At 43.1% G+C, this 27,326-nt stretch overlaps 1 protein-coding gene across 1 annotated transcript; it reads right to left on the bottom strand.

Moving 5' to 3' along the window:
• Positions 1-708: 708 nt before the first annotated feature.
• Positions 709-24,153, bottom strand: LOC142775581 (uncharacterized). The gene is made up of 4 exons (XM_075877043.1): positions 24,048-24,153; positions 12,963-13,179; positions 9,031-9,186; positions 709-1,904 (listed from the first exon to the last, which is right to left on the bottom strand). Exons 1-3 carry the CDS (start codon positions 24,048-24,050, stop codon positions 9,083-9,085), a joined length of 324 nt encoding a protein of 107 aa, XP_075733158.1. The 5' UTR covers positions 24,051-24,153; the 3' UTR covers positions 709-1,904; positions 9,031-9,082.
• Between the last annotated feature and the right edge of the window lie 3,173 nt (positions 24,154-27,326).

Here is a 27,326-nt window from a genome sequence, read left to right as displayed (position 1 = left end):
ATAAAACATAGATATCCGCTACCTAAAACGTCTTGCGGTCGATTCCATGTTCGGGCAACACCACCTAAATTCATGGCCTTTGTTGAGCCCAATCTGCGGTTGGGCCCAGCCAGGCATGTGAAATTTTGTTCAAGGCGAGCCCGGGCTTCGCCTTCGAGTGACCGAGCTGTGTTCATGCGGGTAAACATAAACGGGTGCCGGACTCTGGCTGAGAATCACGGACCGTGCAAGGCCCTGCTTGTAAGAGACACCTCTAATAACAGACAAAACTGCAGCTCAATACATCTCTTATGAAGGGGTTCAACTGTACTGAAATTACTTTTTGTATTAACGTATTGTTGAAACATTCTTCCGGCACTTGGTATGCGAAAAAGAAGTTTTGCAATCACATTTTGCTTTAAAAAGTTCAAATATCAATTTAACAGAGCTTCAATAAAACCAATTAACTTTCCAATTTTATTGACTTCATTATATCAAGGGTTCACTCTATTTACTTGTTTCACTTGGGCTTCAATGCATACAAGCTGATTTCATTTGGGCAGTGTATTTTAACACATATATGTAATGAATCTTTGTACCATGCTTATTTGGTACACAAACAGTAATGCAAAGCTGAATGAAGTGAGTGTTGTTGTTATTTAAACTTCTCTGAGCACAACTATGTACATAAATATAAAAGATACAAAGTAAATATCAAATACAGGAAGCAATATTTCAGAACTTATGTTTAATTTGCTTTAGTTTTGTCATGATGATTGCATCTTTGTTGCTTAGCAAATAAAAAAAATGCCTTTTTTGATTGTGAAAAAAAAACATCATAGCATGTTAACAGCACATATATATAGTACAGCATCTCATGTTCTGCTAAAATTTAGACAGCATTTTGCCTTAGGCAATTGATGGTCATCCTGTACTGTAAGAAATACATGTTTACACAGTAAAACGACTAATAACCCTGTCACACATGGCAACTTAAGTGCATTTTGAGAGAGTACACTTGGATGCGAGTTTAGTGTCACGAGAAAGTTTAGTGTGACTCGCCGCAAAATACACTTGCCGGCAGGTGTGTTCCCCAACCTCACTTCGCTGCAACGAAGTGTGTAGCCTTGGTACCAGTGACTTGCGCAGAATTACGATGTTGCCTAAAGCGAAGCTCACACTGTTTTCAAACCATTGTTTTGGTTATAAGAGATACTGCTGTGAATTAAAACAAGTCATAAAACAACAAAAAACTCGCTACTCTTGCCTTCGAGTAGTTTGCGGCCACGTCCACAAGGGGTATGCGGCAGCACATGCTGTGCAATGGCTGCATCTGTCTCGTTGTTTACTTCCTTGCACGTCTGTAGATGAGTCATTCTCTAGTCATTTGCAATTGCATGTGCCACTGGTGCTACTTTCACGAAAGCAACGTGGTACGATGATGAGACATGGGCGCAAAAATAGCAAATATATGTTCCCCTAGAAATCCGCTAATCGCCACTGCCATCATATCCCAAGTACTTTGTTCTATCGTGTAGCAGCGGAACGCCAAAATGACACTTTGTGAGAGTAAGTACACTCGCTCAAAGTGTACTTAAGTTGTCACATGTGACAGGGGTATAACATTTTTGCTTTTCCAATTTACCATTAACTTGCACTCTACAAGACTAATACCACACATTAACAAATACAACATTTCCTCAGAGAGCACAATAGATGTAATAATATGTACAGTTATAAATGACACGAAAGCCAAAAAACGATCACGACATAAATGATGCCATTGGGTCATCATCTCTTTTGCGTTTCATGTAGTAGGCCTCCATTTCTTCTTCTGCTGGTGCTTTCACATCGTAAATGCTGTTATACTTGCGTTTTCGCTCGTCAGTCTCTTGAGTCCTGTCTTTGTCAATTTGTTCCATAGCCTGAGAAAAACAATGAAGCACAGAGCAATATTGATAAACTATCTTTCTTTCTTTCTCTCTCCCTTTTTCTTAGTACACAACAACCGCTTCCTGCACAAATAAGTAGTTTCAAGTCAAATAATGGAAGTATTCAATTTCTAGGCACAAACATGATAAAAAGTACACATAATGTTGAAAATGAAGTTTCTTTCAACAAAGCTTGGTATATTACCTATATTTATGCAAGAATGCGATAACATACATGCCCCATCTAGACCATTATAGCAAACAATAGTGTTTACAATTGTTACATAGGCAGCAGTACCCTACAACCTTTTGTATGTACAGTGGCGAAAATATTAAAGACCATGAGAACATTTGGCTAGCAACATGGCGGTGCCTTCCGACAGCAGTTTGCGAAACTCAAGGGTGCACATTGCATACATGCGTTCTTTTTTTACCTGACAGCCTGCTTGTTCGCTTGCTTCAAGTGCGTGCCCATCGGAATGGCACAATAAGCACAAGGAGCACTTCTGCAGCAGCCGCGGAAGACAGGGTGATGTTATCGTAAATGAAAATATGGAATGCTCAACACAATGTTCAGTGAAGTTCTATAGTGCGCAAAACATGCTTTGCCTAAGTTCTTCCCACATACATGATAAAATTATCCAGCAGGTTCATTTGTGGTGCTCAATCATTCATGCTGAAGTTTCTTCTGGTGCTTGGAACAAGTATCGTGTGCTACTTCATAAACACAATGAAATAAGAAACTTGCATCCAGCTGTTTATATTTATAGTACAAAGCTACAATAAAATACAAATGCATTAAACAAGAAGAGCACCGACAAAAAATTTATCCTCCAACCTGGTTCACGATAAAGTTCTCGTTAAAGGCTAACTCCGGCAACTTTTCGAGGTCAGCAGATCTCAATGAAATTCACCAGGTATGTTCATTTGCACGTTTTCACCATTCAGGCCAAATTGCAGGCTTGAGAGTTTCATAAATTATTTTCAAATCAATTTTATAGCTTGCCTCGAAACGCTCACCTCGCTTGCCAGAATTAATGGAAACACTGGGTGTGTGACACTGAGTTTTGCCTGGCGGAAGCGACAAAATGATGTGCCACTGCAGCGTTTGCTACGGATTGTGTGGGTTTGGCCGGAGCTTCCATGGTTGAGCGTGCGAATTCCTTTTCTGTGTTGTTGGGCATCCAATAGGGGCCAAGTGGTCTTGCGTTGTGAGCCACACACGATTCGCCTTAAATTCACCATAAGAGCGTAAGCGTTTAAGCCGATCACCACGGACGACATGGACCGGTAGTGCCATCTAGCGGGCATTATGTGCAATCAGGCACGTTTTGGTAGTGTAGGGCAAGTCTTTACGTCATACGTAGAAGCGCATTTGGTTGGCTTTCGGTTTCAGTATTGCGGTTTGTTAATGATTAAAAATTATTTTTGAATTTTTTGAGCATTTCAGTTATTGGGCACGTGAGAAGAGTGTCTAAGGTACATAAAAGCACCATTACCCTGACATGGTCGAAAAATCACTGTAGTTGGCCTTTAAACAGACATCTGATGCTACAGTGACTGATGCATAATCTGGCAAATTTTCATGTGTCCTCAATTAATATTTTAGATGTTGCACTTTCTATCATGCATGTGACGAGAATATTGCTCGATGGACGTGCAAAAATAGCCTCTTTTTTGAGACACGCAGCTTTTACGTCTCAAATCACGGCCATCTTGGTCGCGTTCGAAAGAGCCGCATTTGCTTTTTTATTTTTCGCGCTGCAAAGACTATATACGCCAAGCGGCCACCAAGAAAAAGCCCGCGAAATGTCAGAACCTTTACGTGGTCCTATCGGTATACTAGTGCACGTAACAGCGAGCGTGCACGCCATTGGCGGATTCTCACTGTCGTCTCCTCGGGCCGCGGCTGTTCGCATCAGACAATGCGGCTGAAACGCGCAACCATGCCGAAGTCTACGCAGAAGTTCGCTACAAAGCACCAATTCGGCAAACGTTAAAAAAAACGGAAAGTATACAACTTTCAAAAGAAGCGCCGAACAGATGTCGGCTCGCCTCCTAAGCAGAGTGCTCACGACACGAAGAAGCCGCCGAGGACACCAAAGTTAGGCCTAGCGGGCGAAAGCGGCTCTAACAGCACCCACGTTCAACAGACGTTTCAGCGTGACATCGTACAGAACCTGATGATTTGTTGATGATTGAAAAGGATGCGGAAGATGAACTATGGAACCTTGCATCAACACCAGCTACCAAGCGAAAATCAGATCTGCTTGCTTATGCAAACGACACTGACACAGACGCCGCTGCGGCTGGCTTGGATGCGACAGATACGGGCTTTGCTTTGGCGAGCCTTGACGCTCCAAACACTCTGCAGTTAAACGTAAAGTGCAAAGGGTGCGGCGGCGATGTTTCAGTGCACCTACGCAAGCTCGAATACGGCCTCGCCATAAAGATTGTTTCGTCATGCGAGATCTGTAGTGATAACGCGCCAGTGTACAGTTCGTCACTCGTGAACACCGCGTGATCGTGCAGCCCGTTTGTCTTGAACATTCTTGCCACGCGCACTATTAAAAGCAGTGGCAATCAGCAAACTATGTAGAATGACGTTCTCGCAACAATGAATGCGTTTTCCAACGGCGTGCATACCGAGACACGGCAACCACACCTAAAGTCAAAGCTGACGGCCACCACAACTGCTAATAAACGTACCAGAAAGCACGCTCGTTGTTTGCAATCTTTACGCCGAACTGAAGCTCGACGACCGAGGAAACATTCCCTATGATGGTTCATGGATGGCGCGTGAACGCTCCTTCCATATCTGTAATGGCGCTGTTATCGATTTTTTTTCGGGTTTAGTCCTTGACCCCCAGCACAAAAAAAAAAAAAACGCAGGGCAGAAAAAGACCCCCGCCGATCGACCGCATCGGCTCGCAAGTGTGCCTCAGCAGAAAACATGCCGCGGGCATTGAAAAAACGACATCAAAGTGACTCAAAGCAGAAGGACGACATGCCTGTGCATACTGAGAATGCCAAATCTGCAAATTTTTGTAAATAGATGACTATTTAATGCTACCGTTTACCCAAACTGAACTTCTTGTGTTTGCATGATTTCTCCAAATTCAAATTTTTCTGCATTTGCAAACTTGCCTAAAGGATATCTCTGTCTCCAGATCAGCTAGAACTGCCATTTTTATTGTGATATGTGGCTCATACCTTTAATGTACACAATGATAGATGTGAATTTTCGAATCACATCATTAAAAATTTTAATTTCACCAGAAATTAGAGCACAAAGTGGATGTATGTGCAACACTAAAATTCAAGGTGCTACAAACATACCAGAAAACCACTGGAACAAAAAATAACTCCAATTATTGTGTGGCTAATGTTCATTAGTATTTGGGCATGTGCCAATAGTAGCTCTTCAATACAAATTTTCTGTGTTATCAAACCAGCAAACAATAGGTAAATAATTTTAGAATATCTCAAAAAAGCTAATTAGCTTGGAAGGACAGTAACTAAATTTTTGAAATTAGCACCAAAAACTCAATTATGCTACTCATTTTCTTTTTAAATAAATGAAAATATCTGGCATTTTCTCTCAAGTACAGTGTCTCCTCATAAGCAGAACTTGGGGTTATCTCTGGCATTATGGTGCTACCAAACTATGGGCGAACGAACGAGCAGGTTGGCAGGCGAAAAAGGATGCGCTTGCACAGTGTACGCTCTTGAGCTTCTCAAGCAGCTGTCAGAAGGCACCGTGATGCATTTTGCCACGCACTTCCGTGGTCTTCGATATTTTGACCTCCACTGTACATACCTGTTCTAAAGCAAAATCAATTTATAAAAAAATATGAATACAACACCAGTCCTATATTTTGAAGCCTTAATTTACAGATCTACTCATAACAGTGACATCAGGTTTACCGTTAGTGACTCGCATGATGAACACGCTCACATAATAAACACACCGCCAGCTTCAGTTGACAAAATCTGGATTTTTTTTCCTGCGTAATAAGCGGACCCCCTACATTCCGCTGTGGTCTTGCTTACCGGCCCCTGGCTTCTCCTTGTCCGTTGGATCTCTTTCGTTTTTTTTATTAAAAATGAACCCCGCTACAATCAACACCACTTTAACAAAATTTCCGCTACAATGAAAAAGTTTCAGTTCCCTGTCAGCAGTTCATAGGAGTAAATACCTAAATATTTTCGCCACAACAAACTTTTTTTTTCTGCCGTTTCGCTTCAGACAAAATTGACGATGCAATTCCAGGCTCAGATATTTAATCCCACGCAATAAACACAATCTCAAACATTTTGATGCACTTTCGGAACATAAGTATACGTTGACGAAGTATAAACCACGCGTTTTAACCACCAGAAACTGCCGCTGTTTCCTAAGTATGGAGGCCGCCATTGCTCGATAGTGATGGCAATAACACATCACTAGTTTTGCCACTGGCTTGCTTCTGAGCTGCAGACAATCCAAAGCTGAAGCTCAGTCGCTTAGTTTCTGCATGCTGCTGCTGGGTGCAATCGTGGAACAATGGCTTATTCAATGCCAATGCCATGCCAATGCTTTCGGTTCTTTTTGCGTTTAGGCAGTGTGGTCAGTGGTCATAGCGGCTGTTTGCTTGCATTATCAACCATATAAGCAAGCCGCAACTGGTGGATGATAAGCATAGGCATAAGCCACCGCTCTACAATTCCACACCTTCATCTCGGTGTTGTCAGATACGCTTTGACGGTGGACAGCTGCTGGTGCTGGTGTGTTAGTGCAACTGTTAGGTTCGTTCATGAAATACGCTGTGGCCATTGTTTCTGCGTGCTTTTCACCATGACATTGCTATGCATGAATGAGAATCGCGTGGTGATGCTGCTGGAAAAAAAAGGAAGCAGTCAACACTCTTTAAATTTTGGGAATAAAAGTGCCTTTGTTTTGCTACAACGAAATTTCACTTCAACGAAATTGTCGCGTCGCCCCGTCAGTTTCGTTGTTGCGGGGTTTGACTGTATTATCCGGCCCCCTTCAGCCATCTCGACTCGCTCCTTGCCTTCCTTCGTCCGCTGCTCCGCGCCATATTCTTCTTCTTTCTATCTGGGCACGGCACATTTCCTGTCTTTTTTTATTATCCGTGCACTACAGCGGGGTTCGCAAACGTTGCGAGTGTAGAGACATCGCAGTTGATAAGCACAAAGCGAGCAAAGGTCACCAAACTGACCGCGTCAACTGAGAGTCGCTTCCTGCAAATACAAAACTTTAAGGCCCAACCACACGCCCATGATTTTCAAGCGACGACAGGGTTTGCTGTCGCCATGGCTGTCGCGAACGGCCATTCGAGGTCATCGCGTCACAGGTTTCTGGAAAATCAGAAAAAAATTGCTTGTCACCCAGAAAAGAGAGTGACGATTTCTACAACATGGCAGCACCCCCCGATTCTTACTTTGGTTGCCATTTCTGCTTGGTGCTTGTTATCTGCGCGTACTTCAAGGAACGCAAGATATAGGCTACTTTTTCCACAGTAACTTCTCATGTTAACAGAGAGACAGCAGCCGTATTTTGTCGTTCATCTTGTTATCGACGGTTTGTTTTGAATGCTTCGGGGGTAGCTTGGCCGAATGTCAACAATATTGTCGCGGTTATCGTGCAAGGTTGCCACAAAGTTGGCAAACTGCGTCTCGCATGCTTCTGGGCGCCCCTTGAGATCATAGCAGCCTCCACTGTTGTAGTTAAACGATCGCGAGAAAAGAAAGCCGCGAAATGCTTTTACAGAGTGCATGGGTGGCGCAGCGACAGCTTGCAGAAGATAGCGCCTTCAATCACCAAAGATGAGTGAAGTGCAACAAAGAAGCTGTTTCCAAACAAAACACACATATGTAAATTACAAAAGGCTAAGCCCTTTTTTTTGCATTCCTTTTTCTTTTTTCCTTTTTTTCCTTTTTTTTGCATTACCACATTATTTGCTTATCTTCGAAAAGTTTTATTAAAATTTGCCCCACATAATTAGTAACACCCCCAACTTTGCTCCAATTTTCTGAGAAAAAAGTGCGTTGCGTTCATTACGCAAGTAAATACGGTACAAATGCAAAGCATTTAAAGTGAAATTTCATTCTGCTTTTCTCCAACAAAAATTTCATGAATGACTTCTCCAAAAAATCACTGCTTGTCTACAGTGTACACAATTCTTATCTTAACTACAAGGGAGAATGCTTGTCATAGCATTCCTTCAAAACACAACGAATTTCTAACAGCCAGCATCGTTCTTAGTTCTCACTGAACTGCGTCACTACTTTCTTCAAACATAGCATATCTCAAATTTTTAAAGAAGCCTTGTGACACGAATTAAGCGTTTTTATCGCTTCTTCTTGAACTGCGGAATGCACTCATATCAGTGCGCGAGGGGCAAGCTGTTATAATTTTATTTCTATAAATAAACTGCACTGTTTTCAGACTAGAGTGACACACAGCGGCAATTTTTGTGATCAGAAGTGACACTTTACCATGTGGGAGTGACAACATGGGCGGTGCATTTTGAGTGGTTCAATGCGACAAATTGCGCGCAATATTGGTACAGTCTCAGATTGGCCACACTGCTGTGAACTAAAAATTATAAAAGCACTTCTTATACTTCTTTAGATACAAAAGAATTTGTCTTGTGAAAACAGTTGCAAAACAATGCTAGGAGCGCTGCACAACAGCCACCACAAGGCGAGTCGTTTTGTAGGTGTCTGTGAGAGGGGCACAGTGACTTAAAGCGCCAGTGGGAGAGTGAAATGAGAAAGGAAACGTTTTTCTTCATCGTATGCAGAGATTTTGAAGTTTGAGGGCTTATAACTTTCATTACCGTGTACCAATTTAGATAACTCTTCTTGCGTTTGTCTTTGTGTTCGACACTGTATTAACTCCAGTGGTGTATAATGCAGACAAAAAAGCATCGCAGGGCCCCTTTAAGGTTGTCAAATGCACAATAATTAACAGTGAATTTGATTGTACTTTAAATCTCCCCTACTGCAATGCATACAGTATTGCTCAATTTGCTTAGCAAAACTAAAAACATTCGTGTACACCTATACAAAACAGTTAAAACTTTCATGATTAACACAATGACACCAGTCTTACCTTTTTAATTTTCTCTTTCCTTTCTCTCTCGGCCTTAGAATCAGAGTCCTCACTATCTGAGCTGCTGCTGCTTCTTTTCACTCGTTTTTGTTTTTTGGCTTTTTTGGATTTCTTCTTCTTTTTCTTTCTCTTCACCTTTTCTGGAGACTTCATGACCTATAGATTATGAAAAAAGACAGCATGCACAATCACATACTCTTTTTCGTATGGGCAAAAGGTGGCACATGAATTTAGCGTCACTAAAAAAAAGATATTTGGATGCGGCTGTACAGTTACTGTTTAGAATAGCATATAGGGCTGCAGAAGGTTCTTCATGTCCTAAGCAAACATCAGTATAGCTGACAGTCAATACAGTGGAACCCTGTTGTTACGCTCCTCACTGCTGCGTTTTCTCGGCTGTTACGCTGTCTTTCATAGGTCCCGGCATAGCTCTCATAAAATCCCATGTATTGCGAACCCTGCTATTACATCGCAACTGTGAGAACGTTCCTGCATGATGCGTCACAACCTAGTCCGCCGAACCCACCCGGGCACCGCCAATTTGATTTGACGTTTGAGTCTTGGTCTGGCTTGGCTACGGAACAAGCTGCAAGAAGCCGCAGGACAGTTGGAGAGCCCGCCCCTAGATGGCCATTTCTGAGAAGTGCTATCACCATCATCACTGTGCTTACAACAAAAGTTTCACCATGGAATGCTGGAAGTGCGTGACAGTCCCACCGTCGCACGTTGCTACTCATCTTCAGCCGCTGTTGTGTGCGCCAAGCCTGTTACCGTTGAACATGTCAACACAATCTTTGTCAAGCCTTAAGAGCTTCGCATAAGTGAAAAGCACCTTTCCTTGAGAAAAAGCTGGACGTCCTTAAAGCAATAGACAAGCAGCCAGTGCAAAAAAAGGGCTGACATTGCCAAAGACTTTAGACTGCCACCGTCAACGCTCAATAGCGTCATCTCGAGATGTGCCAAGATTGAAGGAAATGCCGCTCTTTTCGACCCGAAAGCCAAGGAAGCTCATGGCGTTAAGCACAGGAACCTGAACAAGGCTTTTTTCACTTGGTTCAAGCAAGCTCGCGCTGCCAGCATCAACTTCAACGACAGCATTTTGTGCGAGAAGGCGATGGAAATAGCCGACAGACTGGGCATCACTGATTTTGCGGAGTCAAATAGCTGGACTGACCGTTTTCGCAAGAGGCACGGCATCACTTACAAAATGGTGAGTGGAGAAGCGGCAAGTGTGAACGTGGAAACAGCCGATGATTGGAAGTTCACATTAGCCTCGTGATATTTACAACGCTAACTAAACAAAGCCCTTCTTTTATATGCAGCCATCGAAACTGTTAAGCCCCAAGGGCAAAGCATGTCACAGAGGCAAGTGCAGCAAAGATCGGCTGACGGTGCTCCTTTGACGGTGCTCCTTGGACGGCTCAAACAAACTAAAGTCGTAGGTGACCGGCAAGTTTAAAAACACACGGTGCTTAAAAAACACTTGCCTGTTGCTATACCATTACAGAAGTAACAGTTGTACATGGATGACGTGCGCTTTGTTTGAAGAGTTTCTTCGATATCTCAATAATAAGATGGGTTCACAAAGCAGGAGGGTTCTCCTCTTCCTGGACAATTGTGCTGCCCACCTGATAGATCTGCAGTTTCTACGATACGTCAAACTTGTTTTTGTTCTTTGTTTTCCCACCAAATACGACAAGCCAGTTGTAGCCGTTGGATGCCGGGGTCATAAAATGCGTGAATCATTCGTACAAAAAAAAAAGCATCGTCAAGCGCTGTCTCGCGCGCAGTGATTGTGTACAGCAGCCTACGACGATTTCCGCACTCGACGCCATGCATTACATCGCATCAATGTGGAGTACTGCGTCACACCAACTGTAGAGCACTGCTTTGCGCAATGTGGGTTCCGTATGGACAGCGAAGGGGAGCCTGCCATCGAAGCTCAACAATCGGAAGCAGCCTCGTGTGAGGAAAAGCTCAATGAGGCAATGAATGCGCTCGGTGCCACAGGTATGGCGTGCAACGACTACGTCGCTGTGGATGCTGTCGTCGTGATGTCAGAGTGCCAGACAATCGCAGATATCATTGCGCAACTGAAGACGGGGACATCGATAATGACGGTGAGCACGAGCAACGCGATTCTGAAGAGTTGGCAGAGGAGTCGGCCGATCTCAACTTTACAGAAGCCGTCGCGGCCCTGGACTACCTTCACAGGTACGTCGCACACCAAAGCGATGCTGAAAGCAATGTGGCCTTCCAGATTATTGAGAAACGCGTGGTGGTTACCAGCGAGCGAAAGATGCAGCAGCCAACTATCTTTGAATATTTTAAGTCTTAGGCTCCTTGCCGAAATAAATTGTTTGTAGTCAAAGGGCCTGTGCTTTCATTCATTTTCAGAGCTTTCCTCACTCTTGCGTTTTCTCGCCTGTTACGTTTTTCCTACCCGGACCGCTGAAAAACATCTGAACGGGGTTCCAGTGTACACAAATCTGGAGCAACCTGGCACAGATTTCACACCGATTAAAAGAAAAACAAAAAATAAAATTAAAGAAACATGGCACACTAACCAACAACAAACGTAGTGTGTGAAGTTTTTTTTTTTTGAAGATAAGTTTTGTGGTGATACAGTATTGCCTTGTGTCCCTTGGCCATAGTGTCATCTTTAGGAAAGCAGCAGCTTAGCCATGAATTAGAAACAGATCACGAAACTTTCAGTTCGATTCGCACACAAATGTTTAGTACGACTGTGGCATAATGAGTGTGTACCCAAGAAAATGTACCACACACAAATGCTGACACACTGATATTATGCCCCATTACAGAGTTTTGGGGAACTACAGATATATGTCCTGCGACTATAAAATATAATGTGTAAATGAAACCCATTTAACCTACACCTCCAGTGGACAAGCTTAGCATGAACATACAGCTAGAATGGGCACACTACTGTAGACTATACGATTATCTGTCGCAAGAAAAAAAAATGGGGGTTTTCTTGCCACGATAGCCAGAATGCTAGACTACAATATTATAAAGAAATATACGTTTACAATGAACAGGCTTAGCGACTAGTAGACTCACCTCCTTTTAAAAGAAATGCTAATAAAGATCATCCTCGTTGTCTGCTACTGCTAAAATACCTTCATCAAAACTAACTGCAAGCCTGAAGAGAAGCCAATTTTCTGCTATATTTCACTCATTTTTTACATTTATGTCCTTCAAGAAACATTAATTGTCTTTCAAATGCATATATCATGCTTATTGGATGAGCGGATTCCAAAGAGAAATGAATAATTCTGGATATGTGAAGTGTTAAACACCACAACCACCTCTAAATTACTTTTACATTTGAAAAAGACGCTTGTTTATCAAAAAAATGTTATACATTAGCAAAAAATGCAAGAAATTGTTCACCTGAACCAAATTTTTGCATCTTTTTACCATTATCGTGTCTATTTACAGTAATAATTGATAATGATAGATGTTACAGACTAGGCAAGCATATGTTCAAGCAGCAAAAAATGATAAGCTTATGCCTCCCCCCCCCCCTGCCTTTTTTTTATGTTAAACAAAGTCAGATGTTTCTTTTCTGGCATTTCACCTAGAATTTTCGGCTATTAAAACTTTTAGGCAGTTCGTGTGGAGCTCAGACTGTCTATCGACGGTTACACTAAATCGAAAATTGGAAAACACATTTTAATACCTCCCTTATTATTCTTTCTCTCATTCTCGTTTTGTAAAAATTTGTCACTACAGTCACTTCTTGTTGCTTAAAAATTTTCATGGTAGCCTGACAGTGCTGAAATCTTGCACATTTTCTTTAGCGAAATCTGCTGTTCATTGGAACAGATTTCTCTGATCTGATTTCTACACCTAATTTTACTATCACTGCAATCACACATGAAGGCACAATGAATACACAAGGAACTTACAGTAGGTAACAGGCGAAGGTTCGTTCTGCTGCTCTTCTGATGAAGACTGCCTGCTTTCTTCCTCCTCTGGTGACTTGGCCTTCTCGTCGACCATCTCGCTATCCGTTTGGTCAACTTTTTTGTCAATGTTATCATCCGCATTGACAAAGTGGGTAGCATCACTGCCGTCAGCAGGAGCTTCCATTATCTTGGTCGGCAAAAGCATTGCACTGCCGTCCTACATGCAATGATAGAAAAATAATGTTTTTTTTATCTTTGTAGTTTAACAAGCAACACATTCAGTGGCACTTGCTGCTTCAGATAAGAAAGAAACCATAATGGCAAGCTGATTTTAGAATCAAACAAGCAATCACCTTGAGAAGCTCACCTGTCAATGTTTCCATTTTTGAATGACAACATTTGTGCTATAAATGTGTTTTGTGAATACATCAAATAGGGCGGTCTATGGTCTTGTGCTGTAATGTTTGATTTAAGAGGTGCGTTCAAAAAGAAACTGAGCTTTTGGGATAGCTTGCCAACTTACAGAGGAAGTGCACCGCAGCCACCTAGCTTGTGCAGTGGCAAACTCGGACATCAAACTGAAATTTGTCTTGTTTCCCTCAGACAGTTTGTTGGCAGGCTTCAGCTATTGAGGTGAGCACATGCATAATCTGCTCACCTGAATACAGTCAAACCCCCTTCTAGTCAAACCACTTTATAAGAGACACTGATATCATAGCGAAATGGGCATAAGAGACACGAGTGTGCCTACAGTAAAATGTGTTGATACTAAAATGCGCCCCGCCACTGTGGTCTAGTGGCTAAAGTACTCGGCTGCAGTCCCGCAGGTCGCGGGATCGAATCCAGGCTGCGGCGGCTGAATTTTCGATGGAGGCGAAAATGCTGTAGACCCGTGTGGTCAGATTTGGGTGCACGTTAAAGAACCCCAGATAGTCGAAATTTCTGGAGCCCTCCACTAAGGCATCTCTCATAATCATATGGTGGTTTGGAGATGTTAAACCCCACATATAGATCAACGATAATGAAATGCATATGAGACACACTGCTTATAAGAGACATCTCATATAAAAGACAACAATTGGTGCCCAGATCATGCCTGTCGCTGAAGTGAGCGGACACGTCCATTTCGGCTTCATCTTTTGCCGATGCTTCCCCAGCATTTATGTCACTGTGTGCTGCATATTTGACATCATCAGATCCATGAAGACGACGGGATTTGGCAGATATCGGACTTTGAGGTGGGTCACAGCTTTTTTGGAGATTATCTCAATTTTTGTGCTGCCGTCGCGTTGGCCAAGCGCTAGGCGCAGCATCTGGCAGGCCTGTCCAGCATGGCAGCTATGCAAGTCAAAGATCTCAGATGGCGGACAGTGTCCAACCGAAAATCGAGACTTCCGACGAAGCCTCTATCAGATGATGACGGTTCACAAGGTGAGCTGGCTGAATGACAGTGCATAGATGGACAGCGCAGACTTTGCAATCAAGCAATGCATTCTGCAGGCATCGCGAATGCCACCGATGCTGGAAGAACACATAAAGATAGTCATTTGCCCACGGGGTGGATTGATTTGGAGAAAGTCAGCTTCACAACTGTGAGCAGGACTATCATCGAGGCGGCAGGCCTCACTACTGAGCAGAATAAAGAAGACGTTATCTGCCCCAACTTCATGCAAATTATCTCAGTGGCTAGTACGCCAGAAAGGAGAGACGCAGAACGCTATGTCAGAATAAGGTCAGCAAGGATGGCAGACAAGAATTTTGAGGTGAGTGTATAAGAGACTGCCCCACCCACTACGTGTAAAGGGGTCATTCGCCACGTGGACATTATGGATGGTATAACTGTCGTTTAAGCGCACAAGAAAACACAAAAGAACAGGGTCCCCTGTTTCTCTGTTTTTCTTTGTGCGCTTGAACGACAGTTATACCATGCATATTCAACTAGCCCAACTTTCGGTTCTGTTGCATTATGGATGGACCTGCTGCCCTTGAGTGGAACATCGTTAATGATCGCAATCCACTGGCTCTAGCCATAAAAAAAATCAAGAATACCGGCTTGGTAATCATTGTGTTGGATGGCTTGAGAGTCCCCAATTTTGTAAGGAATGAGCAAACTTTGGTCCGTTTTCCTTTGTTACTTGTACCGCAAGCAAATCGACGTGTGCTATGTGTGTGGGAAGCTTGGACATCGGGCGGATGTCTGTCCTGCACCTGATTGCTTTGAATGCCGGGAATGCGGTGCTGGGCATCCTGCAAAGGACCATAACTATGAGCATTGTTGCAAGCTTTATGGAGGTCAACACCAGACAGCGGATTAGCGATGCAGACAACAGTACCAGGTTCCCTACGCCGGGCATGTTTGCCGACAAGAGCGAGCCAGGGCGGAACTAGGGGCGAAACAAGAAGCAGTCGAGACAGCGCAGCTGGCAAGCGTCTCTCAACGCTCTGGAAGAAACTCGCGCTCTCGGAACCGCTCATAGTTGGGACGACGGCCATCGTATGGGAGTCCAGCCTCAAGAAACCGCTCTGCGTCTATTGGTGGAGGCGGCAATGCAGGTGGAAGGCGTACCAACTGAGCTGACAAGGTCAAGGGTGGACCTTGTCCGCCCTTGTCCGCCCTTGAAGGGTGGACCTTGTCCGCACTTGCCAAACTCGTGAGCAAAGCCAAGAGCATGTGTGGTAATCGGGATAAGGAAATGATTGGGCAATTGAAGATAAAGAATCATAGCTGAAAAACCAGCCTTGAAGGGCTTGTTTAAAAGAGATAGCTGAACTCAAGAGAAGTTTCCGGTCCGGTAACAGCGCTAGCTTAGGTCAGGGTAGCAAACTTGATTGTATAGTAAAGGTGCCAAGGCCTGTGGAGGTTTTTAAAAAAAACGTGGCTGACGAGGAGTGCATTGCTCTTTATTATTTTGCTAGTTTTTTATCTTCCAACAACTGTTTTTTCCTGCGCAGTGGGCTGCTGTGATATTCAGTGGTGAGTACATTCTCTCTTTCAGGCTAATTGTTGGTAGTAATGAATATTGGCTATAACAAACTAATGGTTATAGCAAAGTTTCCCTTCAACTTTATTATAATGAGGTTTGACTGTATATGTTAACGAGACGGTGGTTCCTGTTATGGAGTGGGAGCACGCTCTGCCACTGGCCCACCAGGACGAATTCCCTATTAGAATTAAGCTCAACATGAGTAAACCAAATTTACATAGTTAAGATGGTGGCTTCATTAAATAGTTCATTTAGTATTTTGGCAGTGGAATTGTAGGGGGTTCAACCATAAGAAAGCGTCCCTGCAGCAGTTGCTAGAACGGGCAGTGTGAAACCTCAGGTTGCCATGTTGCAGAAACTGGTGTCAAGCGTAACCTTAACCGGTTTCAGAACGGAGGTTAAAGATAATGAGCAGGGCAGAGGGCTTGCAACACTCATTAGTAGAAGGCTGGCGTATGTTAGGCATGATCTTCACATGGGGGATCACAGGATTGAATATATTATAGTCGAGGTGATTTTAATGCGCCCTATCATGTAAGGAAGTATGTCCATAGCACTACTAAAGGGGAGAGACTATGGCAACAGGCCCTAAACACTAATTTATCTCTCATTACAGACCCTTCCTATCCCACTCGTTGCAGCACGTCGACATGTAGAGATTCGACACAAGATCGTACTTTCATTTGTGGGGTGGTGGATTCGTCCTGCAGGGGTGCAACAGCCAAAATAGCATTTAGAGCAATTTTAGGAGCACCAAAATTTAGTTTTTGGAGCACTATGCAAATTTGGGGCAGGTTTCAGGAAAAAAACACCCATTTTTTATCACAAAAGATCAAATTTGGAGCACTAAATGCAAATTTGGAGCAAGTTCCAGGAAAAAAAAAACACCCATTTTTTACAAAACTTTTATAAGCAGAGTACCCTATATGCATTTTCTTATCAGCCCGTATTTTACTATAGGCATACAAGGGTCTCCTATACCTATTTGTTTCTTATATCAGTGCCTTTTAAAAAGTGGTTCAACTGTATTTTGTACCACCCCCCTTAGCAAACAATGATAAAGTCCACATTAGCAACTGCTGCATCTTTTAAATACTTTGACAGAGTTTGCGAATTTAAATGTGGATCTGCCAAGCTGGCGACCTTGAAATTCAGGGGATTAGTGAAATTGAGGAGTAGAGGTAGCACAAAAAAAAACTGACACAGTTATTTTAAGGTGCCAGCAATTTTATACACTACTCCAAATGATTGCATGTAATATTTTTAGAAGTCAGCAATCATAATAGTACTCACTGTTATGTGGCGTATACACGCATGAGTAATTGAACAAAATGTGCTGTGTCCTGTGACTGCGTAGTGTTAAACGCCCCTTCCAAATTGTAATGCACTTTTCCGCAGGGCACTAGGGTAGTGCGGCAAAGGTGGCTTAATTAGCGTTCTGCACAGGTTAAAGCAAGCCCAAGAAATTTTCGAACACTGCTACGCACCCTCCCCCACCTCCTCTTTTTTTTTCAAGATGGGGTTAGGTTTAGGCCCCGACTTCTCAGCTCACTTTCAAGATGTGCTCTACCAGATAAAGTAACGGCACGCACCCCTTGATCTGGCGACAGCACCGGTTATTTATCGCCGGAATGATGCAACTTAAATACAGAAAAAAATGTTTTATGTGCTTTTGCTATGGCGAATAACATGGTAACTGGCAAAGGCATGGTTCGCAGCACGTCTACCTATTCTGGGTGCTACATGCCAAAGTCACGTTTGCCACCAGGAAAATTACAAGTGACTAGAAGAGAGGAGAAGATAAGAAAGATGTTAAGTGAGAGGTAAAGACGAAGGTGTAGGTAGAGAGAGAGATAGGAAAAGGTGACTGCTGTTTTCCCCTGGGTGGGTCAGCCCAGGGGTGCTGTCTATGTAAGCCGGACCAAAGGGGTGTGTTGCCTCTGCCGGGAGGCCTTAAAGGTCCAATCACCCGGCTTCGGCTAAACACCCAAGATCCCCTTTTACCCAGACACGGCAAAGCCACGCACGGCTGGGTGTGAGAGGGGGTCGAAACTCCCTCCTCCTTAGCTCGGGTCCGTGGTATCGCTACACACCAAACACCTGCTTGCGCAGACGCCCCTGCGGGGACAAAGGACACTAAGGTACTACTTGGACTTGATGTGGAAAAAGCGTTCACCAATCTCCGACACTCCTTCATTTTACAGGTGCTGCCAGACTTGAATTTGGGACAACGGCTTTTCTATTTGGTTAAGGCTTTCCTTGTGGATATAAGGACATGCCTCAGGTTGGAGGAGATCAAGTCCGCAGTCTTTAAATTGGGTTGTCGTGGTACACAACAAAGATCCGTACTCTCGCCAATGTTGTTCAATCCAGCGATGTCAAAGCTAGCTAACGTACTGGACACTGTCGAAGATATTGGCTATAGCATTTACGCGGATGATAGTGACGGTGATAGTGACGGTGATAGTGATAGTCGGTGATAGTGACGGAGAGCTTGAGGGTAGGCTGCAGGAGGTGGTAACACTCACAGGAAACCGTTTGGATCCTATGGTGCTTAAGAGCTCCACTAAAAATTTGGAGTCATCATCATCATCATCAGCCTGACTACGTCCACTGCAGGACAAAGGCCTCTCCCACGTTCTGCCAGTTGACCCGGTGCAGTGCTTGCTACTGCCGGGTAGGTCACAGGTAGGTCACAGGCCAAAGAATTGGGTACTAGAAGCTGGGGCTTGCATCACAATTTGTACTAGCAATGGGTCATTGGTACCAAAAGTTGAGGCTATTAGCGTCCTTGGTTTAGTAATTGAAGCAAATGGAACGAATAATATAACTATTCAGCATATTACCTAGAAGACACAGGAGGCCATAAGACTTATCCAAAGGATCTCTAACAGGCATAGAGGATTTCAAGAAGGTGCGATGCGCTTGGTTCACGCATTTATTTTGTGCCATTTTTCGTATGTAGCTGCTTTGCTTAATTGGAAAAGGGGGGAGAAAGACAAACTGGAAGCTTTAATTAAAAAAGCTGTAAAGGTGGTGTTTGGTTTGCTTGCGAGTACGTCAAATGATATGTTATTGCAGCTGAGTTTGCATAATACTCTTGATGAAATTGCCGAGGCTCAGGTACGGCACAGAGAGAGTGGCAGTTGCTAGATAAGCCAGCTGGTAGGTATATCTTACAGTGAATTAAGAATTGGTGGTGACTCGTGATGGCGTGCGCCAACACTAGTTAATCATGAACATCAAGGCTAATATGATAGTTCGTCCGTTTCTAAGAAACGTGCACCCTGTGCATAATGTCGGGAGGTGAATGGTGAAAGCTAAGGCTTTGTTCCGCGAGGCAAAGGATTAGGAGGAAGAGTCCGCGTTTGTTGATGCAACATAGATTAACAGAAAATATGCTTACACGGTGGTGGTGGTAGATGGCAAAGGGCGCGTTCAAAATGCTGCTTTCATTCATACCAAAGATCCGGGGGTCGCTGAGCAGGTGGCTATTGCCCTACCACTCACTCATTTAAGAGTCTTTAGTCTTTAGTGACTCGCTCTGCAGTTAAAACCGTCTCAAGGGGAGTTATAAGCAAACCGGCTTACAGACTGCTGCAGGGTAAGGACATTACTTCGCATACCATTACTTGGTTTCCGGTGCACATGGGGTTAGTGGAGAGGGCCCTGTGTAACCTCAATGAGGTGGCGCACAGGGAGGCACAAGGATTAGTATGCCGTGCGATTCAGTCATTTCAGCAACGCAGGTGGTGCCATGTAGCCGTGCTCCGAAGCTGTCACATAGTGATAAACTGCAACGCAGTTAGGTCTCTCAGTAGTCATGACGAATGAACGCGGCTTCATGCTCTGCGATGCTGACGTGCACGCATGCAACATCACCGTCTCGACCACTATTTCGACCTACCGCTGCGCCGCCTATAGTCGCTAGAATGATCAAATTTCTGAGGCGGCTGAATCTTCCGCTCCCGAGTTTAGGGACCAGCTGTTAACGTACAACGAAACATTATTGCTAGGCTTGCACTAATATTTGAATGCTTTGAATATTTGAACGAATAATTCAGTATTCGAATTTACTTCTAATCAAATTTAAATTATTGAAAACTTTGAATTATTCGAAACGAATGAATAGGTGCATATTAATCTGCGTGTAACGCTTAAAGGTCGTTGCACTGCAGTAGAAAGGTGTTAAGCCGTGAAAGCACCAACCCAAGCGTATTGAAAGTGGTTAGCAGTAAAGTAGTGCTAAGCAGTCAAAACGCATAATCAGTAGAAATCCGCACTGCAGCAAAGCCCCACTTAAAGGTTTTAATGAAGAATTACCCTCACATTGATACTGTTTTTTGTTTATTTTGTTTTCAGTTTAAAAGCTCATTACATCGACTAATACGCTCTAAGTATACCAAATTTTAAAATGTACCATATTTTACTGGCTATCACTAGGACTGTACCGAAAGTCAAATTTTGCTACTATTCAAAGTTGTTGCTGTTTCCTTCGATGCAAAAAAAAAAAGCGTTTGCACAGGCCTTGTTTCAATTAAAAAAGATATATGTTTGACAAACATGCCCCTTTTTCTTTATAATATGTGATATATATACCATTCAAATCCAATTTGAAATTTGAAATTATTCGACTAAAATCACTATTCGCCTCGAATGTGCTTAGAACCTAAAATTCACTATTCGCACGAGCCTAATCATTACTTAGAATGCAGGGAATTCCCCTTGCTACATTCCCCTTGCCAAAAGCATTGTTCATGAGAATGTTATACCACCTGGTCAGATAGTAACCAAGGAAGTCTACCAGAAAATTGTAGCATTTAAATGCCATGTGCAGTAACAGATCTGAGTTTGGGAGAAACGAGATTGGTGTTACACGATGTCAATACGCCAGCTCATACATAACTTTTTCTGCAGCTATTTAGCAAAAAAACTCACATTCCCACTGAGCTCTATTCACTGCATTCCCGGGACCTAGCTTAAAACAGTGTTGGAAGGATGTCTTTTCCAAACTACACAGTAGATTCAGAACAACGCGGCACAATATCTTCATGACATGCCAGAAAGTGTGCTGCAGAAAGCTTTACAAAAATTGAATAAACAATGGGAACAGTATATTGGAAGTAAAGGATGCTGCCTCAAGGGGGACAGTGTTTATAATATTGTACATAAGCAATCAAGATGCTGGAGCGAGAGTTAGATTTCTTTTAGAACACACATCTTAGGTCACTAAAGTTAATAAAAATGCACATAAAAATATACAGGATACAAGAAGTTGTAATAAATATAGTTATTCGACAGGAGAATATATTATTGTTGCCATTTGGGAAAGTTCGTCAATGAGGAATGCAACACGAACAAATTGGAATGAACATGTTCCATGTCTTACAGACAAGGACATGTGTGCACCATCCAATTATCACGCATTATGCAGTTAACTAAACAAGGCACACTTGTGACAGTTGATGATTGATTGATTTGTGGTGTTTAACGTCCCAAAACCACCATATGATTATGAGAGACACCATAGTGGAGGGCTCCGGAAATTTCGACCACCTGGGGTTCTTTAACGTGCACCCAATTCTGAGCACACGGGCCTACAACATTTCTGCCTCCATCGGAAATGCAGCCGCCGCAGCCGAGTACCTTAGCCACTAGACCACCGCGGCGGCGCACACTTGTGACAGTTGGCAAAGGTTTTACAAGAGCAGGGAAAGGCAGTTCCTTGCTGAAAGTGTTACAAGAAAACCTATGTTTCAATATAGCCTCTTAGATACAACGAGTGTAATGTATAGTGAAAGCCAAATTCCAACTATGACAGATGTGGTGATGGTTGTTTTGGCTCACGAATGCAGGATACACAATATCTATTACACCTCCAAAAAAATTTTGCTGTAGGCAACCAATAGATTAGTACTTGTGGGGGTGCTCTCACCCCTTGTAAAGCAGCTCCCACCCTATGGCACCCACGTGTCTCGTGAAAAAGCGGGATTTAGGTTTAACAGCCGCCAAACTGGAAGTGTCACTGGGCTCATGAGAGTTAAAAGTGGGCGCCGGCAGTGCGACTGGCGGGTGCAAGACTAGGCCGGTGCACGAAAAACTTTAGACAGTGTTTTCTTTTTTTTTCTTTTTTGAGTGAGGATTGGCGGCTGGCGTCAACAGTCGTCTCCTGCGGTATATCTACCACGGGTCATTTTTTGTGAATCTCTCCTGGTGAGTCGATCGTTGGTGACACCACGGTTCTTATGTTGTTCAAGTGTTGTATTCGAATATTGTATAAGGTTGTATAGCATGTCCTATTGACACATTTGATTCAGCTCGCAATATCATCGTCGTAAAAGCAAGTGAATAAATGTACAAGTGTTTCGGTTGTTGAACCACTCTGCTGCCTCCGTGCGCTCTGATAGCACACATCTCGAGATCCCGACACACTGTAATATGCTCGATTGACAGCACCCCCAAGGATGCTGCCAAACATTCTAGACAATATTACAATTTAAAATAAAATTGGCAGCTCATAGACTGCCTAAAAGCTTCCCAATATAATTCAAAACATGCAACAAAGCCTTACTGGAAACTATGAACAAATTCCATCCATCCAGGGTTCATAAACGTGCAACAAAATATAAGCACACAAGCATTGTTGCATACAGCCTCTGTCAGAATGCAATTACTGTGGACATGATTTGAGCCTGCAACACTGTACTCAGCAGCAGAATGCCACACCCAGCAAAATCATCCCAGAACCTATCACTTTTCAGCCAACCAGATACGTACTATGTATGAGCGAACTGGATAATCTGACAGCAGTAAAAAAATGAGGTGTATTTTATCAAAAAGAGCTGATTGCACTTTAAATGAAACTAAAAAAATGCACTTTTTTACAATTGATGGGGCCTGCTCAGACAATGTTTTGCCAGAGTGTTCCTTCACCCCAAATACCTCAAATCTATATTGCGGTTGAAATCTACAAAGTCCACTTTTGTCGACATTCAAGAGTAAAATTTTATAAATTTGAACATTTCATTTCATCTTAAATTAGCTTGCAAAACAGCTCTAAAATTATTCAACGTACGATATATAAATATTTGGGATATAATTAAATCTCCCTAGTGCTTTCGTCAGGTGTAATTGCGATGAGTGAACTTGAGAAGAGCGAGTGGTGCATCCTGGCAGAAGGTGCCCTTTTCTGGACTGTCAGCAGCGTTTTCTTCTTCTTGGCATCTACTGAAAAACTTCTAAATCACTCTAGCTTTCATACTGAGCCTACTTTATGCCATGCGATTTCGGATGACTTCTTCTGAAAGGAATAGATCTCTTCCCAACATCTTCATTTCATATAATCTCTTATTTCAAACATACAATCTTCAAGAGAAAGATGGGCATGATACTGCTAAAGTCGATAAGAAACATTAAGAAGCAAAAAACAAGTACGAAAGTGAGCCTCATACTCTCTATATTTGAATTTTGCCTTACAACATGGTATCTTTCAGTGAGTGTGCACTAGCCTAAAAAAAATGTGGAATGTAAACGCAATAGCAAAGACTAGGACACAGATGAAACAGATAGGATGAGATTGTTGGTCATGAATATTGATGCAGTACTGGGTTAGTGAATGTGGCTTTGTTTTATTGAAACAGAAGCAGAATATGGCTCTCTTTGAGTTCACGTTACAACCAGAAATCGCCCCCCTTGAATTACAACTGTTTTAGAAGTTGAAAGATACTTCTGCGTCCTTTACGATGGCATGAAATTCATCCTAGTTCCGGTTTATGAATTTGACTCTAAGAGAAAAAAATGCCACAAATATTTCCTGTATGCATAAAATAAGTTAAGACCACTGCTTTGTTTACCCCATGCTAATTACACTGAAAATGGAGAGGCTGTTTATGTCCTATTGGATTTCAACACATCTAAATTTGCTGAAGAAAAATACAGTACCATATGTTCCTGCAGGTTCTGTTGCTTTGCGTTGAATATCCAGTTATGTACATACACAACACTGTAAATATTCGATAAATGCAACAGCTAAGAGAGACAACATGAGTATCTGAATAAAATAAAATGAAACAAGTTCTCATTTTTAAAGAAGAAAACTTACCATCGCCTGTACTTCTTTCCCACTGGCACCAGTGCAATACGAGTTCTTTATTAAGGAGTGACAGCACTTGTACCGCCATTGAAAGTCTTTCCAGTAAGATCCCCAGACAGACTGCAAACAGGACGCTTGCATTTAGGCTCCGAAGTAAAATAAAACATTATACAACCAACGCTAAACAGAAGTACTGCGTGAAAGCAAAGATGCAAACAAGATTTCTACACACTCATATATTGACAAAATGAGAGGCTACACTATCAAACAATAAAGTATCGAGAAAAACAAAGATAAGAGGTTAGACTTTAATGCCTCTGGACACTGCACAAAATTATCAAGACATCAAGCAATGACGCGAAGTGATGACTTGTCCCACTTCCTTATCTTATGTAATACGTATTGCAAATAATTGCATGTTACATTCACAGTACTCATGTATTCAAATGCTACATCAAATTTTTTAGTATAATGACTGATTTGTGCAATTGCTTGAGATAACCACATCATGCAACAACGAATCCAGTCTCTAAATGTAACGTTGACACTGATCTATGTGTGAGAGTTGAAATCATGCCAATATGATCCAAAGTGAGGACAGTGGAAACAAAAGAATGTACATTGCTTAGCTCTAAATTGTTCTGTTTCAATCCGTGAGTACTGTACATGGTGGTTCTATCTCGACAACATTAAGGAGTTTGTGTGCTAGAAAATTCGATGTCAGAAATAGCATTATCCATGAGAAAAAAATCGTGATGGCTGCAAAGAATGAAAACGAGTCAAAGAATGCTTTGGACTGACACCAAATCTCTCACAGAAGCCCCTCCAAACAAAGCGAATTAGTAGAAGATGAGACTGGGTAAGTTAGTGTCAAAATAGGCATTGAACCCAAATCTACTGTGTATGCAACCATCACACTTCACAAACACCACTACTGCTCAGTGGTTCAAGCTGACTAAACGGGAACCTTGTTAAGAATTGCTGTAAAGTGCGAATTACGAGAAGGTACACTAGTGTGCCCGAAACAGTGGAGTCATCAAGTGAATGCTCAGAACGAATAGGCTGCTTTCCTTGCCTTCACGTGTCACACTGGCTCTAGGGAGGAGCATTCATTGCTTTCTTTCTCTTCCTTTTCCTAGCATGACCTTCAAAGGACAGCGGCAGGCGGCCCCGCTTATTTTATTTTCTTCCTCTGTCCTCGAACTATAGAATAACAATAATAGTTGTTAGATCTTACATACTGAAACAACTATATTGTTACAAGAGACGCTGTAATGGAAAGCTTCACAATTTGGACCACCCGTAGTTCTTGAATGTGCGCCTAAACGTAAGCACATGGGCCTCTACCATTTTGCCTCCATTGAAATGTGGCCACCACGACCAGGTTTATCCACTGCAACCTTACGGCTCACAACCACTAGACTACTGGGGTGAGTTGACATAGAATGAAAACGTGTGCTTGCACACATGCACACGATCAGAAGGACACTTTAATAACGTACGTAGTGAACGAACGTGTGCTCTGGCACTTCATACCCTAGCGTTGACATCACTGTTGCTCTTTGCAGCCTACGAAAGCAGTGGAAACTTTTCCTTTACATGCATTGCAAATGAAATGTCTTTATGCTTCCGTGGTTTGAAGGCAATGCAAATAGGGTTCCTTAACACTATCGCGCTCCCCCTTAACCACTGTGGGGCCCTCCCGGCAAAGTGACACAGCCAAAGCAGTTCGCTGTATGGCACTGCCTGACAAGCTCTTTCATTGTTGAATTGTGCGCCATTTTCTCACTATGCATTTCTTGCCACTTCTTAAAAAAGTAAGTGAACTTCTTTTAGTTACGCTTTGCTTCTCTCTCTATCTTTTTTTTTTCATTAATATACTGCAGTACAAGAACAACTCGGAGCCTTGAACTATCAATTTAGTGCTCACGAGGATACAGAATTTAATGGCTCTGTTTCTATTTGCTTGTAGTGGGACATGGCTCCATACTAGCAGGGTGTATTCTATTCATTTATTTATTTATTTACAGAGTACCTACATTGCCATATAGGCATTACGTAGGGGGGATTCAATTAATGACGAATGTTCTCTGATTTGTGAATACAGTCGATCCCGGATATACCGAACCTGGATATATCGAATTATTGTATATATCGAACAGTCTAAACATCCCCTTGGAAATCCCATGCAAAAGTATAGCGCTGTTGTACACGTGTATCGAACTCCCGGTCACCGTCACATGCGATATGTCGAACAATCCCGCGCATCAAGCGCCCCTGCAAGTGGGCTTCGCTGCTTCTCCTGGGAAGGTTCCAGCGACGAGTTCTCGTGCGCGCTCCCGCGCTCGGTGAGAGAGAGAGGCTCCATCGCGTGGCTAGAAAGACCTTGGACGCCTCAGCCGCGTGGTAAAGAACGTGGGCAAGAGATTGCGGGCGAGAGACAGTTGAGAAGGAAGGAAAATCCAGTTTCTGCGCGCTTGAGCCTGTTAGCTTGAGTGGCGGAGTGGTCCGCTCTCGTCGCTTGGCCAGTGGCAGTGGTTGCTCCGTTGGGAAAATCGTGAAGTGTGGTGTGTGTTTGTTTTGTTTTTGCGGCGCCGGGTTGCGGGTTTCGGAGCCATGGACGCAAAAAAACGTAAGAAGTTGGATTTCTCAACGAAGGCAGATATTATCATTCGACGAGTGGAGGCCGGCGAAAAGAAGTCGTCGGTTGCCAAAGAATTCAGAATTCCTCAGAGCACCTTAAGCACAATACTACACCACAAAGCTGATGTGAAGGCGAAGGCAGCGCAGTGCGGCCGTTTTGGAGCGTGTCGCGTGCGTGCACCGGAATACGATAAGGTTGAGAAAGCCCTGTATGCCTGGATCTTGGAGACTCGGGCAAAAAACATTCCTGTTGACGGCCCAATGCTCATAGAAAAGGCAAAGTGGTTTGCAACCGCGCTAGGTAAAGACAACTTCACTGGTGGCACAGGATGGCAGCAGCACTTTAAAAATCGCTATCGCATCGTCGGGAAGACCCTCTCGGGTGAAAACGGGGCAACCAGCAGCAACAACAGCATTGAGAAGTGGCTGTCCAACGAATGGCCAGACATTTGCAACAGCTTTTCGCCGTCGCAAATATTTAATGCCGACGAAACTGCCCTGTTTTGGCAGATGCTTCCAAGCAAGACGTTGGACTTCAAAAGGGCAGCAAATGCCATGGCGGAAAAATGAGCAGGGTGCGCATCTCCACTTTGCTCGCTACATATGGACGGCTCGTGCAAACTTCAGCTGTTCGTTATCGGCAAG

This window comes from Rhipicephalus microplus, chromosome X, assembly GCF_043290135.1.
Source record: "Rhipicephalus microplus isolate Deutch F79 chromosome X, USDA_Rmic, whole genome shotgun sequence".
NCBI lineage: Eukaryota > Metazoa > Arthropoda > Arachnida > Ixodida > Ixodidae > Rhipicephalus > Rhipicephalus microplus.
The sequence above is the reverse complement of the archived record's forward strand: the minus strand, read 5'-3'. Positions and strand labels throughout refer to the sequence as shown.